At 33.1% G+C, this 14335-nt stretch overlaps 1 protein-coding gene across 2 annotated transcripts; it reads right to left on the bottom strand.

The window, feature by feature from the left end:
• Positions 1 to 6603: 6603 nt before the first annotated feature.
• Positions 6604 to 13079, bottom strand: LOC127699887 (histidine-rich glycoprotein-like). Of its 2 annotated transcripts, none has more exons than XM_052203291.1 (3): positions 12963 to 13079; positions 8921 to 9195; positions 6604 to 7266 (listed from the first exon to the last, which is right to left on the bottom strand). In XM_052203291.1, the coding sequence occupies exons 2-3, from the start codon at positions 9027 to 9029 to the stop codon at positions 6821 to 6823; spliced, it is 555 nt and encodes a 184-aa protein (XP_052059251.1). In that variant the 5' UTR covers positions 9030 to 9195; positions 12963 to 13079; the 3' UTR covers positions 6604 to 6820. The 2 variants fall into 2 exon arrangements, with proteins under 2 accessions (XP_052059251.1, XP_052059253.1); XM_052203293.1 differs by having other exon boundaries at positions 12974 to 13018.
• Positions 13080 to 14335: the final 1256 nt, after the last annotated feature.

The raw sequence follows: 14335 nt of genomic DNA, 5'->3' as shown, positions 1-14335 counted from the left end.
ACTTGTTCCCTATGATATGATCTTTCTTATTTTATTGGCAAATTAGAGTTTTGACCCCAATTTCACGGTCCACTGAACAAAGAAAATGATAGCGCGAGTGGTGCATCCGTGTACTATGGACACATTCTTGTTATCTTCATATTAACAAATGTGTATAACAACAAAGTGGTGCTACGGTATTCACAGGCGCTCGGGTAATGGACCTTGCATGATCTTGCATGTTTGAACGTTTTTTTTTAGCATTTTCAAGATCCAATAGTAGTGTCGTCTAGAAGTTTCTTGAAGAAATAAAATACTCGCAGTGAACTTTTTTTTCCTAGTCTGTACATTTTAATGTATAAAATGTTTAAAGTACACTTAAATGTTACTTTGAAAGAGCGAATGTGAAAATGAATTAATAATATATATATATACAAGTCTAAATTGAAAACAACGTTCAAACCTATGATTGCGTTGGATAAAAACCGCAATTTTTATACATGTGCATGCAAAACAAATTTCTTGGTAGAGGGGTGTATATATATATATATATATAGTTGTCGTAGAAGTTAAAAATAGAAAGTACAGGTTCCAGCCACGCTCGGGGATGAAGTAAAGAAACAGATCTACTCTAACATCGTTAGGTTGATTTTCTAGGCACTTATATAAGTCTAAATTGAAAACAACGTTCAAACCTATGACTGCATTGGATAAAAACCACAATTTTTATACGTGTGCATGCTAAACAAATTTCTTTGTAGAGGGGTCTAAATACAGCACAAACAACATTTTCCAAAAGACCAAAAAAAGTGAAAAAGTAGGCCTATATTTTAACAAAACGCATTTGACTAGCCGGTCGAACAACGGATGTTCTTAAACCCTGCTGACTGCCATAAGCGATTGCAAAATAAACGGATCACCAGATGTTACAAAATGGATCGTAACTATAAATATACAAGTCTAAATTGAAAATAATATTTGAGTACACCTAAAATTTACTGAAGTGGCACAAAAACCCTTTTTTTTTTTATTTCAAATACACCTATTCTGTTGTGACGATTCATTACATGTTACATGGATAATTACATCTTATTTTTATATGTACCCTATACGACATTCTCTTCGAGATAAGATTGCGATTGCTCATTTTCTGAATTTCCCCAAAAAAATACTGTTGCTGGAAGTAGAGATACAAGATGAACGATTTTTAAAGATCAATCTTTTATCATTGCGTGGATTTTTTCCGATGGAATTTAGGCTTATATATATGTCTTCAAGATCCAAAATCAGGCGGAAACCCAGTTGAAATAGAACAAAAGAATCGAAGCTCTTTGTTAGAGAAGGCGATAAATGCTTACTGTAATGTTTACTATGCTGTTCTAAGTTCGGGTTGTTGTCTCTTTGACACATTCCCCATTTCCATTCTCAATTTTATAGTAACAAAATTTTTAAAAGTTAATAGAAACAAATAAAATGATAGTTTTCGGCTAAATTACAAAGTATTTTATCATAAAAACAACATTTGCATAAGTTTTCAATTTATTTATTACACAATTAAGCAGAACAATTAGATATCAAGTCGACGACATGGGTGTCTATTCAGTTGGATCTAAAAAATGCATAACCTCCGATTTTTAAAAAAAAAATACCACGGACGGAGAACATATCAATCTATATATGTTCCTTAATTTTCGTTTCTGTCCTTCCATTATGTGACTCAAGAAAAAAATCCAAAAAATGGGCAACAATTGCATCGAAAAGAGAAAATCGAGTGCACCTTTTTATGTTTGGCATGTTTGAGTTGAATATTTTGTCTTGAAAACGTATAAAGCAAAAGTATTTGATACATCATCTCGCTTCAGATTCTATCATTTTTATATATCAAGGCTTCAGGTGACTTTATAATATCGAAAATTCACAGTACTAAAAAAATGAAATATATGGGTCAAGTGAAATACCTTTCTAATGAATCACAAAAACAGAGTAGGTGTGTTCGAATAGCAAATTTTTACTAAAAGTACTTGACGACAGACTTTTAAGTTGGATCTTAAAAATGCATATCTTCGAAAAAACTTCATTTTTTGTGTGTAATAATTAGGGTTTATAGTCTTCAACCACTGAAAATATTTAGTCTGCCCTTCCACGAAATATTTAATTAGATTTTTTTTAAATGTTAATGAATTTTCGAAAATTCCACCTGACAACCAATCAGACAATAGTTTTAAGTTGACTGAATGCAGACAAGTACATTAACTGATGTTCATTAGCTAGTAGATACATTTGTCTTTTAAAATATAAATGGCATATAGGAATCGTTATGTTGCTATGTGGATAAATATACCGGTTTTCAAGAGCTAAATTGGCAGCGCGTCATCCACGATTGTAAAAATGAACTGGCGTAATGGGGAGATAACTTTGACGAAGTAGAATCCTGACTGAAATGATTTGCACCTATACCGACATTGACTGTTTTTAAAACATTGGTCTTTAATTTAAAAGATAACATATATCTCGTAGCTCCATACTAAAATATCAGTGTAAAAGTATATATAGATATTAGATTATACACCTACATTAAAATTTTAAAGGCCAAATAAACAGATGTAAACCATCCAAATATGCCTACGTGGCCATGAGTCTGTAATAAAGAGTCCCATTTTTTGTTGCTTAATTGCTACTGGATATCCGCCTGTTTAAGAACAACAATCATAGCTTTGAATAAGATACTTTCTATGAGGGTCTGGATTGGGGGTCCTTCATTTCTGTAGTCTATACTATTTTGGCATTTTTCTCTATTCTTTATACGTTTTGCCCATTATTCTCTTTTTTTATATTTTAGCACATCATTATTCTCTATTCTTTATATTTTAGCACCTTATTATTCTCTATTCTTTATTTTTTTGGTCCATTTCTCTCTATTCTTTATATTTTTTTGCCCATTATTCTATCATGATTCTGTAAACCCCAACCCACACCTTCTTCTATAGTACTACAAGAACTAAACACTTGTGTACATCACAGGCGCTTGGAAAATGGACCGCTCCTTTTTTTTTAAATCCATTTAAAGTAAACTTTCTTAATTTCTTTAGTATTTTAACGTATCTTCCCCTTTTTGTTGTATTCTTGCTATTTTCTTTACGATTCATCAATAACATTCAGTAATTAATTTGTAAGACCGATGCTCCTCTATTCTTAAAAGAGCATTGAGGACCAACATTTCCAAAAGGTTTTGCCAAATGCAGCTAAGGTAGTCTATTCCTTGGGTAGAAAATCCGGGCCGGAAAATCCTTAGTATTTCGAAAAATTCTAATCTTTTTAAACAATTAATTCATAATAATGACCAAATCAATGATAATTGATGTCAACACAGAAGTGCAGACTACTTGACTGGTGATACACCCGGGGAGACAACCTTCACCAGCAGTGGCATCGACCCAGTGGTTGCAAATAAACTCATCATAGATACCAGGGTTAAAGTTGTATATGCTATACGCGCATTTCGTCTATAAAAGACCCAAACAAGTAAAAGTTAAGTTCTATTGAGTCTGACATAGACGACTACTTTTAAACCTCATCAGATTGATTGCTGAAACACCGAACACATCTCATGATTCTACCAACGATAATTTTGAACTACAAAACCAACATCCACGCAAGCGCAGCATACGAATTATGAGCGATAGCTGCAAAAGCATAGTAAGAAAAACCATTGGCAAACAAATAGAACTTCAAAACATTATACATAGAGATATTAGAAACACACAACTCATATGTAATCCATGGATGCGAATTTCAACTAGCTGGGTTTACAATTTACTAGTAGTTTAAACATATTGTATTGGCTCAAAGCAAAAAAGATCAAACACAAGTAAAACACACTTATAAAGTCTTCTCCACAATGCAATATATATAACAATACACTTCGCGCCATACCTAAACCATTCAAAAGCTTATACCGTAAACTGAAACTAGTTTGACTGCAACAAATACGCCCTTAGTTAAGGATAATTGTTTAATAATCTTATAATAATTAGAATTTACAAAATATATCATTTCAATCATGTTAGAAAAGAACAGTTCTCCAATTAAAACATTCAATGAAACGAACTGATAACACTACTCTTAAACGAATAACTCGCAAACATTAACGATTTTTCAGTAGAAAAGAAGTTGTCTCAAAAGAACACTTTAAGCAAAAAAAGAGTATACGAGGGTCTGAATGGGGTTTACATAGTAGAGAATTATGGGCAAAAAGTATAAAGATTAGAGAAAAATTTGACAAAAATAAAGAATACAGAATAATGGGGTGCTAAAATATAACGAATAGAGAAAAATGAGCAAAAAATATAAAGAATAGAGAAAAATGACATAAAAATTTAAAGATTACAGAAATGAAGGACCCACCATAAAGACACTCGTTTATGAATATTCTAATTTCTATACACGTACAACGCTGTACATAGCTGACATAACAGTCATGTGGTAGAGGCATGCATAATCTTAAGAATGGGAGTCAAGTGTGTCATTTTTCTTTCTATATGTACTTCGCAAACACTCAACAAATTCATTCCTATATCATTGTTCATAGATGAAACTGCTGTTGGTAGTGATAAAGAGTGATTTTCTGTGCAACATGTTTGCTAGTTGTACCCAGACTATCAAAGTAGCCACTAATAATCAGTTATTATATGTGAAAAAAAAAACAGACTGCCTAGACGAAAAAAAACTCGACAGCACTGTATGATCTAAATATGAAAAAGCACCATCATATAACTAAATATGCAATGGATTCAACAAACCATAAGAGGTTTGGAAAAGGGATGAAATGAATCAAGTGAACTAATTAATACGAACTATTAACTGGTTCTCAGATTATCTATCAACCAAATAAACGTTCTAATTGTCTATTGCAAATCTTAATTGCTTAATACATTTCCAACCATTATTAGGTGTATATAAATGGCATTTGTTTTATTCGAAATTCAAGCTTTATAAAGTATTTACACCCATTACAGTAAGAATAAGAATATTATATATTCCAATTAAGGGTCCTTGGGAGCAGCATAATATTCGCATTTACAAACTTTACACTAAGATGTTATAGCCCAGGTCACTAATGAAATGAGATATAAACTGTACACATATACCTGCATATATAAAGGAGATGAAATGGATGAGAGTTGGTTCGCTTAAAAGATACCTTGAGTCCGGGGTTGTTCAGTCTTTATTTTTTTCATGTTATTTTATGTTGTGTTTTGTTAACTGTTGTCTGTCTTTTTTGGACGTTTTTCGTTTTTGCCGTGGCATTGTCAGTTTGTTTTAGACTTGAGAGTTTGAATATCCCTTTGGTATCTTTCGCCTCTCTATTCTATGGTATCTGGTCAGTAATATGATATTACCCAGTTTCTATCGTATTCTCTGAAGAGAGACTAGCTCGATTACTATGTTCCAACAGAATCTACTGACCGTTAAATTGTGGAACCGTTGTCTGAGTTGGCTGTATGACAATGGGGTGTCGACGGACCAATGTGGTATCGGAAAATAGGGGCGATTAGTCTGGAGGTTTAATAGTCTTCACAACTCGCTTTTCAAATACTAGTTGCTTTTGTGTTCTTTAATCCTTTTACAAAACGAATTCTGGCTAGTTTTATTAAAGGGGCATTAGCTACGATTTTGAAATTCAAAATACGATTCTTTTTGTTTCAAATATTAATAAAATCGGAATTTTGAAATAATATTTCGTCATAAGCAGTCATTTTGGCCTAAATTTGTCAAAAAATAAGCTCAAAAACATTGCTGATGTATTTTTGACTTGCAAGTTAATAATTTAACCTCATTGAATCCGTATTCATGTGAGCTTCAATTTTACCCCTTAGCTGTAGATCTGTTTCGCATGTATCAGGCGTTTTTCGTTATAAAAAGGGGGAAAATATCAACATTGAAAATGAAACAAGGGTGAAAGAGAGCCGAAAGATACCATTCAAACGCATAAATCGAAAATAAATAGATCCTGCTCCACATGTGGCACCCGTCATGTTGCTCATGTAAGTACAAACCAGGTGATAAGTCTAATTCGGTAGGTCACAGTCTGTGGAAAAGGGAACGGGATTGTAGTAACGACAATTGGAACATATCCGTTGTCATCTGTGAAACGGATATCCATAACGGTCAACCAACTCGTGATGGCGTCCGTAAAATTTACGAAGAGATGATTTCAACCTTTTGGTTGACGGAGTCGATCCACAAAAAAATCACTCTAATACAGGTAAAAACGATGATTTACATATTTTTTTAACTATAAGATGAAATCAAACAGACCTAGAAAAATATAATTGCACGTGCTCCCTATCTATTTATACTTCTGTTTATATCGGAGTATATGACCGTCGGCAGTCTTCGGAGGTTATTTCGATGTTTAATTTGATGGCGTCTGGACTAAAATACCGTGACACGAAATGCTGATACATATTATAGAGTCCATGCATTGTTATTGTTTATTTTAGACTTTTAATAATTTGGATATAAGTTTTAGTATGCTATAAATCAAATATGAGAACTTGAGTCAAATCGGTGAACATGAATTTGATAGTCATAAGTTACGATTAATTAAACAGACACAAAAACTTTAAAATATTATTTTGCCTTTAGTTTAATCTCATTGCATAAATATTTTTTTCTTAGATTACCTTTCTATTACATATCTATGGCAAACGTAAACTAATTTGTTAGTAGTACCATTATGAATAACTGGTTTAGTAATTATTGTACATGTACAAACAGATGGCTCCCTTCAATGTTTTTCAGAATCTTGGTTCGAATGGTAGGGTCCGACTGATGGTGGTTAATGAAGGTGGTGCCGTGGTTCCAATGATGGAGGACGTGGCGGTCCAAAATGATGCTGGTGATGGGCCTGTCGAAATGGTCGTTGACAATGTGGCGGTCCGAAAGAATGAAGGCGAGGATCTGGTCCACATGGCGGACGGTGATGTGGCGATCCAAACGGTGGAGGGTGATGGCCTGGTTCAAATGGCGGTGGATGATGTGGCGGATGGTGACGTGGTGGATGGTGATGTGGCGATCCAAACGGTGGAGGGTGATGGCCTGGTTCAAATGGCGGTGGATGATGTGGCGGATGGTGACGTGGTGGATGGTGATGTGGCGATCCAAACGGTGGAGGGTGATGGCCTGGTTCAAATGGAGGTGGATGATGTGGCGGATGGTGATATGGCGGTCCGAAAAGAGGAGGATGGCATGGTCGAGGTCCAATTTGATGACATGGCCATGATCCTGGAAATGGAGCAGAAGTATAAAACCAAATTATGCTTAACACAGAAATATAAAACCAAATTACACGTATATATAACACTGAACCTATGACACCAAATTATGTAAAACACTGAACCTATGAAAACACATTATGTATATCGCTGAACCTATGAAACCAAATTATGTATATCACTGAACTTATGATGTCACTGAAATATACAACCGAAGTATGTATAAATCTGAAATATAAAACTAAATCATGTATAACACTGAAGTTCCAAACCAAATTTTGTATAACAATGGAGTATACAACCAAATAATTTATAACACTGAAGTATACAACCAAATTATGTATCGCACTGGAGTAAAAAATCAAAAGATGTATAACACATAAAACCAAATTATGTTCATAACATTGAGGTATACAACCAAATTATTTTAACACTGAAGTATACAACCAAATTATGTATCGCACTGGAGTAAAAAATCAAAAGATGTATAACACATAAAACCAAATTATGTATTACACTGAACTTATGAAACCAGCTATGTAAAACACTGAAATATAAAACCAAATTATGTATATAACTGAAGTATCATACCAAATTATGTCACATCACCGGAGTATACAGCACTGGAGTATAAAACCAAATTATGTATAACACCGGAAGCTTAAAACCAAATTATGAAAAATACTGGAATATAAAACCAAATTATGTTTAACACTGTAGTATAAAACCAAATTATGTAAAACACTACTAAAGTATACAACCAAATTATGTATAGCACTGTAGTATAAAACCAAATTATGTATAGCACTGTGGTATAAAACCAAATTATGTATAACACTGGAGTATCAAACTAATGTATGTATAACACTGGAGTATAAAACCAAATTATGTATAGCACTGGAGTATCAAACTAATTTATGTATAACACTGGAGTATAAAACCAAATTATGTAAATCACTAAAGTATACAACCAATTTATGTATAACACTGGAGTATAACACCAAATTATGTATAACACTGGAGTATAACACCAAATTATGTATAACACTGGAGTATAACACCAAATTATGCATAATACGGAAGTTAAAACCAAATAATGTATAATACTGGAATATATACAAATAATTTCAATGTTTTAATGAACACACCTCAACCAGATTCTGGTTACACCTCGTAAATACACAAATGTACATAATGAAGAATTCTTGATATGTAAAATTCGTTACGAAATTAGTCGGATTTCAGTATTAGTACTAATACATGGAAGGAATCCAGTTTCGATACATAAACATTGAGTCAACATTCGTGTTGGCCTAAATCATTTTTTTTAAATCGATCTATTTAAAAATAAATATCCGCACTCATTTTTTATGCCTGGTCGATGCGTGGTGCATGTATATAGGGGATAGCTTACTTAACTTTCCTATAAGAAATCCTTCAGTCAAGGAATTCAAAATTTCCCAAACCAAGAAATCCCAGCCCATTATAATAATAATAATAATAATAATAATAATAATAATAATAATAATAATAATAATAATAATAATATTGACCAATACTGGAGTTGCGAACGACGAAATGAAAGTAAAGGACATCACTTTGCGTACTCACTACTTCGGGACGAGAGGAGGTAGTACTATTAATTTATTGAGATGAAAACACACCTTCGCCACTATTCTTTACATATTCGTTGGGTTCTGTTTGTTCTGACTTTTCGCTAATACGGGACACTTGGACTTGAGCCATTCTTAAGGAAATTTCTGAATCAGACATTACATTTTCTTGCGTTTCAATTCTTATAAACCATCAAAGTCTGAGCCTCTTTCTTCGTCATACGATGTGTTTCTGCTTTCCATTACGGAACAGCCTTTAGTTATAGACCCAGCTGACAACGCATATCTTATCAAACGTCGGTTCCATACACAGTCACTGTAGACATCTGTATAAGAAAATAATAAACCAATCATTTTTTGTATTTGCATACAGATGATTTTACAAGAATTTTGTTTGCATCCTAGTAATAACTGGGTAATTCAACTTTTGAAAAAAAATAACCCGTGACGCCATATATTTATGTATGATATTTATTCATCAAATATCTCCCATATCATATGCCAAAAACCCCTTTTTCGGTTTAGACTAAAAACTCAATTAAATACAATTTCAGAAACAAGAATATATTGTATTTACATATCGTTTTTCAAATAAAAGCTTGCATAACCACATACTCTCAATTTACTTACTCATTTCCACTAGAAACTTCATGAGGAGTTGTCCTTAAATACTTTTAAAAATATCCTTAAAGACTCAAAAGATTGGCATAACTTGACAGATGTCTCCATTAAAAAGTCAAATCCGGTCATTTCTGTCAAACTGTGGAAAAAGGGGATACAAAGTTTTCTTCTGGGGGAAATTAAACTATTGGAAATCAAAAACAAACAATATATCAGGAAGAAGCAATGAATTTGTATAAAATCAGCAAAGCAGAACACGGTCTCCATTAGAACATTGATTTCATTCGAGAGCAAGTGAGCGACAAAAGTAGAATATTCCCTGAAATATTCTTCTCTAACCTATTTCAGACACGATAGGAGTAAAGGTTCTATAAATTTTGTTCTCACAGGATAGAAGACTTGTTTGATCATTAAATCAATGCATTACACTTACTCACCCAGAGGCGGATTTAGGGGGGCAGGGGGCCAGAGCCCCCTTTTGTGGGAAAAATTTGGTTGATTATTTAAGGAATCACTGAAGCATGACTGGAGCGGGGCCCCTCTTATGGCAGTCTGTTGGCCCTCCCTTATGAAAATTTCTGGATCCGCCACTGTCACCAATCACTGTGTGATAATTTTTAATGGAATATACATAGGTGTTACTCTAAATGTATGTTAAAATATCGAAACTTGCGATTTTTTGTTTGTTATGGTGAATATTTGGAACTGTATTTAATATTTACTAGGAAAAACTAGTCTTGTAGACTCGTTGCTCACAAAATGCAGGTCTGGCATAAAGAGCATATTTAATTTCTGATATTTACTTTGATTTATTAATTAATAATTCAAATAAGTGACATGTAAGCATTTATTGTATTTGTCAAGGTCATGAGAACCTAAAAATCTATATTTATGTTGAAGCATTTTAAATCTAAGGAATGTATTGGTGTGTGTGAATTATCCGCTTTACCGCGATGGAGGCAATATTTATGACAAGCCGTTTTACTATTTATTCTAACTTCATGAATTCTCATATAATATATAAGATATCTCATATAATATGTAAGATATCTCATATAATATGTAAGATATCTCATATAATATATAAGATATCTTATATAATCTAGTTTTTATAAGAAATCTTCTTATGATGATGATGGGAGTTTTTAACGACCTTGACTGGCTATACAGCCCTCGCACGGTCGGCTCGTGCCCGGAGGCGATTGTTGAGCATTGAATATTTTCTGTTGTAGTTATAGTCAAGCACAGATGGAAGACGCCATTTTGGTAGGCGGCCATCTTGGTTAACGTGAGTCGTTTTGGTTTGGTTTTTTACTATTTTGATGTTTTCTTTGCAGTCTGGACTCCACAACGGCTGCTTTCAGGACCAGGTTGATCAGATGGGCAGCCCGCTAACCTCGACGATGTGTTGCTGGTAGATAAATCATTGACTCAGTAGTAGATGACTGCAAATTGCAATAAAACTACGATACACATAGCCCTCGGACGTCTGGGCAGCATGTGACACTCACCCATCCACAATGGGTTTCAGAGTATCGCTGACGCAGGTTTACTGTACGGGAGCCTCATAAACCAGTTTGTCGTTGAACCATCTGAGCAGCGTAACATGTTGTAGTTAACGGATGATCAGGAGCTGATGCTGCACGTCCTTTCAGCTGTAAGGACTGAGACGTGACTGATCTGAACTGATCTGATGAATGAATGATAAATATAAAGTTTATAAGATATCTTATATAATTTATGAGATATCTCTCATGGTTTATAAGATATCTCATATAATTTATAAAATATCTTATAAAGCAAATGTTATGAGATTTCTTATAAATCATATGAGATATCTTATAAACTATATAAGATATCTTATAAACTATATGAGATATCTTATAACTCATATGAGATATCTTATAAACTATATGAGATATCTTATAAAGTTTATTAGATATCTTGAAGTTTGAATAAATAGTAAAACAGCTTGCCATAAATATTAGTCATCTTCGTCCATCCTTCCGTCGTAACCAAATATTAGTCTCTGAGACTATCTGCTCAAAAGCTTAATTACTTGGGTGACATCGTGTGTACTTGTTCATACTCTACAACCATTTTGATTTCACAACTTATTGCACCTGAGTTATGGGACAATATATTATAATGACGCGTTAATTGTGAACGCTACAAGACTTCTGATACTATCTTCCATAAAAACCAACTATACGGTATTTTTTTTAAATCAACATTAGAATAGAATAGAATAATGTGTATTGCTAATCACAGCGCCCAAAACTGAGCTAAATATATTACATTACATGTAAATAAAGATACATTGTATATCGCTTACTCCCTGAAATTGTCATTTCTCTGCATCTTCACGAGAAAATCTATAGTATTATGCAAAAAATATTTACTTTTCTCAAAAATACCATTTTTTTAGAATGACAAGTCAACAGGTCAACCAATAGGAGGACCTCTAAACAGGGACGATTTTGTGATGACTGTGTGTGTTGTCGTTTTCTACAGTTTACCAGGCGCGTAGCAACCCGTACGCAAAAACGCAGTTGCGTACACATCGAAAATTTTACAAAAATAAAAAGTTAGTAAATCTAGTAAAAGTAAAACTAAAGTAATAAATTAAATTAAAAACTATTATACAAACATATTAATAATCACTTTGTAGCTATATTCCGTTCCTGAAATACTTTTGATTATGTTGCTGATGCAAACAATTAAAATGGTCCTCGAGGTGTCAGAAAACAATTTTATGCCCCCTTACCCAGTCCTGACATATTTTCTGAAGATATCAAAATAACTGAATAAATAAAATATGACGTTCTAAAAAGACCATGGACAACGATTCATTCTCATCATCTTCCTGTGAGGTACATGCATAATAATAATAATAATAATAATAATAATAATAATAAAAATAATAACAATAATAATAAATTCTTTATTTAAAGAGGGTGACTCAATTAGAAGTAGTCTAATTTTCATTGAGGCCCTCAAATAAAACAACTTAACTACATGGGTCAAAGGAAATTGCGAGAATGCAGGATTTTGCACCATTCACCCTAGAGCTTCTGGGGGCCTTGAGCGGCCCCAAAACCCCCTGCCGTTTGACTTCACCCTCTGGCATTGAGTACACATCATATTGGCCTAGCTACGCCCCTGTTTACTATTGATACTATTACAATGGTATACTGTATAAGCGGTGGTGGACTTTTTATATATACAACGAAGCATTCACATGTATGTTTTGTGCTGAATACTATGTTACATGGTTAGTTGATATATAGTATTTATCAAATAACCGAAGCTATACCCGGAAGTTCAATTATGTTGATACCCGTAACTATGTTAACGACAAACTTTCAGAACTTTGCAAAAAAAGGCATGCATATATTTTTCAGAATCGTACTAACAATGAAGCTATGTTAGATGTTTCCTTTTTTGTGTATAATTTAATGTTTGCACTTACTAGCTCATTACATTTGTTATTCCTGGTCTGTACAAGATGTATATCACTTTATAAAGAGAGACAACTCATTTTTATTCCAATATCGATTCTGATAATAATAATGGCATCTGAAAAAGAGTATGTCTGTTATTTTATTTGTAATACGCGAGAGTCTTCCATTTCAATTTCTGTTCCATGATTTGCTTACCTCAAAATCTAAGACAATGTCCTTTCATATAACAAGTTATGAATAAAGTCAACAGTAGTATATATGACTCAGATCACAATATAATACAATACAATTGTATACATTAACTAATGAAGGTACCATCATGAGAGCAGAATAATGAGCCTCCTCATGGGGTTTTTGATTATGTGATTACTTGGCCGTTTTTATAGTGATTATTTGATTACCAGACCAAATATTTCATGATTATTTGAGTATTTGATATATATATTTGATATGTATTTTTGATTATGTGATTATCTTGTTTAAAAAAATAATTAATGATTATGTGATTATATTGGCAAAAAATTTGTGATTATGTGATTACTTGGACACCCCCATGAGGGGCCTCAATAATCACAATTTAATTATCGCTACAAGACAAATCAAACAATAATAAACATGATTTCAATGATTGAGTAGATTAAAACATTCAACATTTATACAGTTATTGAGAAAAGAAATGAACCACACGCTATTATAAATGGTAACATCATGCAGTTTGTGCATGTTGTCTTCTACTCTTAATTATTATATTTATTTTTTTATTTAAAATTAAAACTTTATTTCTACTTGTAAAAAATGCATGAGAAATTTTGAGTTTTATCTTTAGGCTTGAAAATGTCATTCTATTAACATGTAAGCAAGCAAATATTCAGTCTATAAAAATGTATTATGTAAAAGATTGTCTAGGATTGTCTGCTCTTTAATTTCGTTTTTATTTTGAAGGTATCGAAAATACAAGTTTAATTCTATTTGGCCCAGTAGATTAAGTGGAGAAGATTTTTGTAAAAGATTACAAAAATTTACGAAAATTTCCTTAAAATTACTAATTCAGGGGCAGCAACCCAACAACAGGTTGTCTGATTCGTCTGAAAATTTCAGGGCAGATAGATCTAAACCTGATGAACATTTTTACCCCTATGTCAGATTTATTCTTAATGCTTTAGTTTCAGAGATATAAGCCAAAAACTGCATTTTACCAATATGTTCTATTTTTAGCCATGGCGGCCATGTTGGTTGGTAGGTGGGGTCGTCGGACTCATTTTTTAAACTAGATACCCCAATAATGATAAATTTGGACCAGCAGTTTCAGAGGAGAAGATTTTTGTAAAAGTTATCGGACGACGACGGACGACGGACGCCAAGTGATGAGAAAAGCTCATTG

The sequence above is a fragment of the Mytilus californianus genome, unplaced genomic scaffold (genome assembly GCF_021869535.1).
Source record: "Mytilus californianus isolate M0D057914Y unplaced genomic scaffold, xbMytCali1.0.p SCAF_1, whole genome shotgun sequence".
Classification (NCBI taxonomy): domain Eukaryota; kingdom Metazoa; phylum Mollusca; class Bivalvia; order Mytilida; family Mytilidae; genus Mytilus; species Mytilus californianus.
Note: the sequence above shows the minus strand (reverse complement) of the source record. Positions and strands in the feature narration are given on the sequence as shown.

What these genes read in the sequence shown, in the direction of transcription:
- LOC127699887 (XM_052203291.1), bottom strand. Translation starts at nt 9,029, where the DNA reads ATGTCTGATTCAGAAATTTCCTTAAGAATGGCTCAAGTCCAAGTGTCC. An exon ending in TGTAAAGAATAGTGGCGAAG is followed by an intron (nt 7,267 to 8,920) that starts GTGTGTTTTCAT and finishes CTCCATTTCCAG; the next exon opens with GATCATGGCCATGTCATCAA.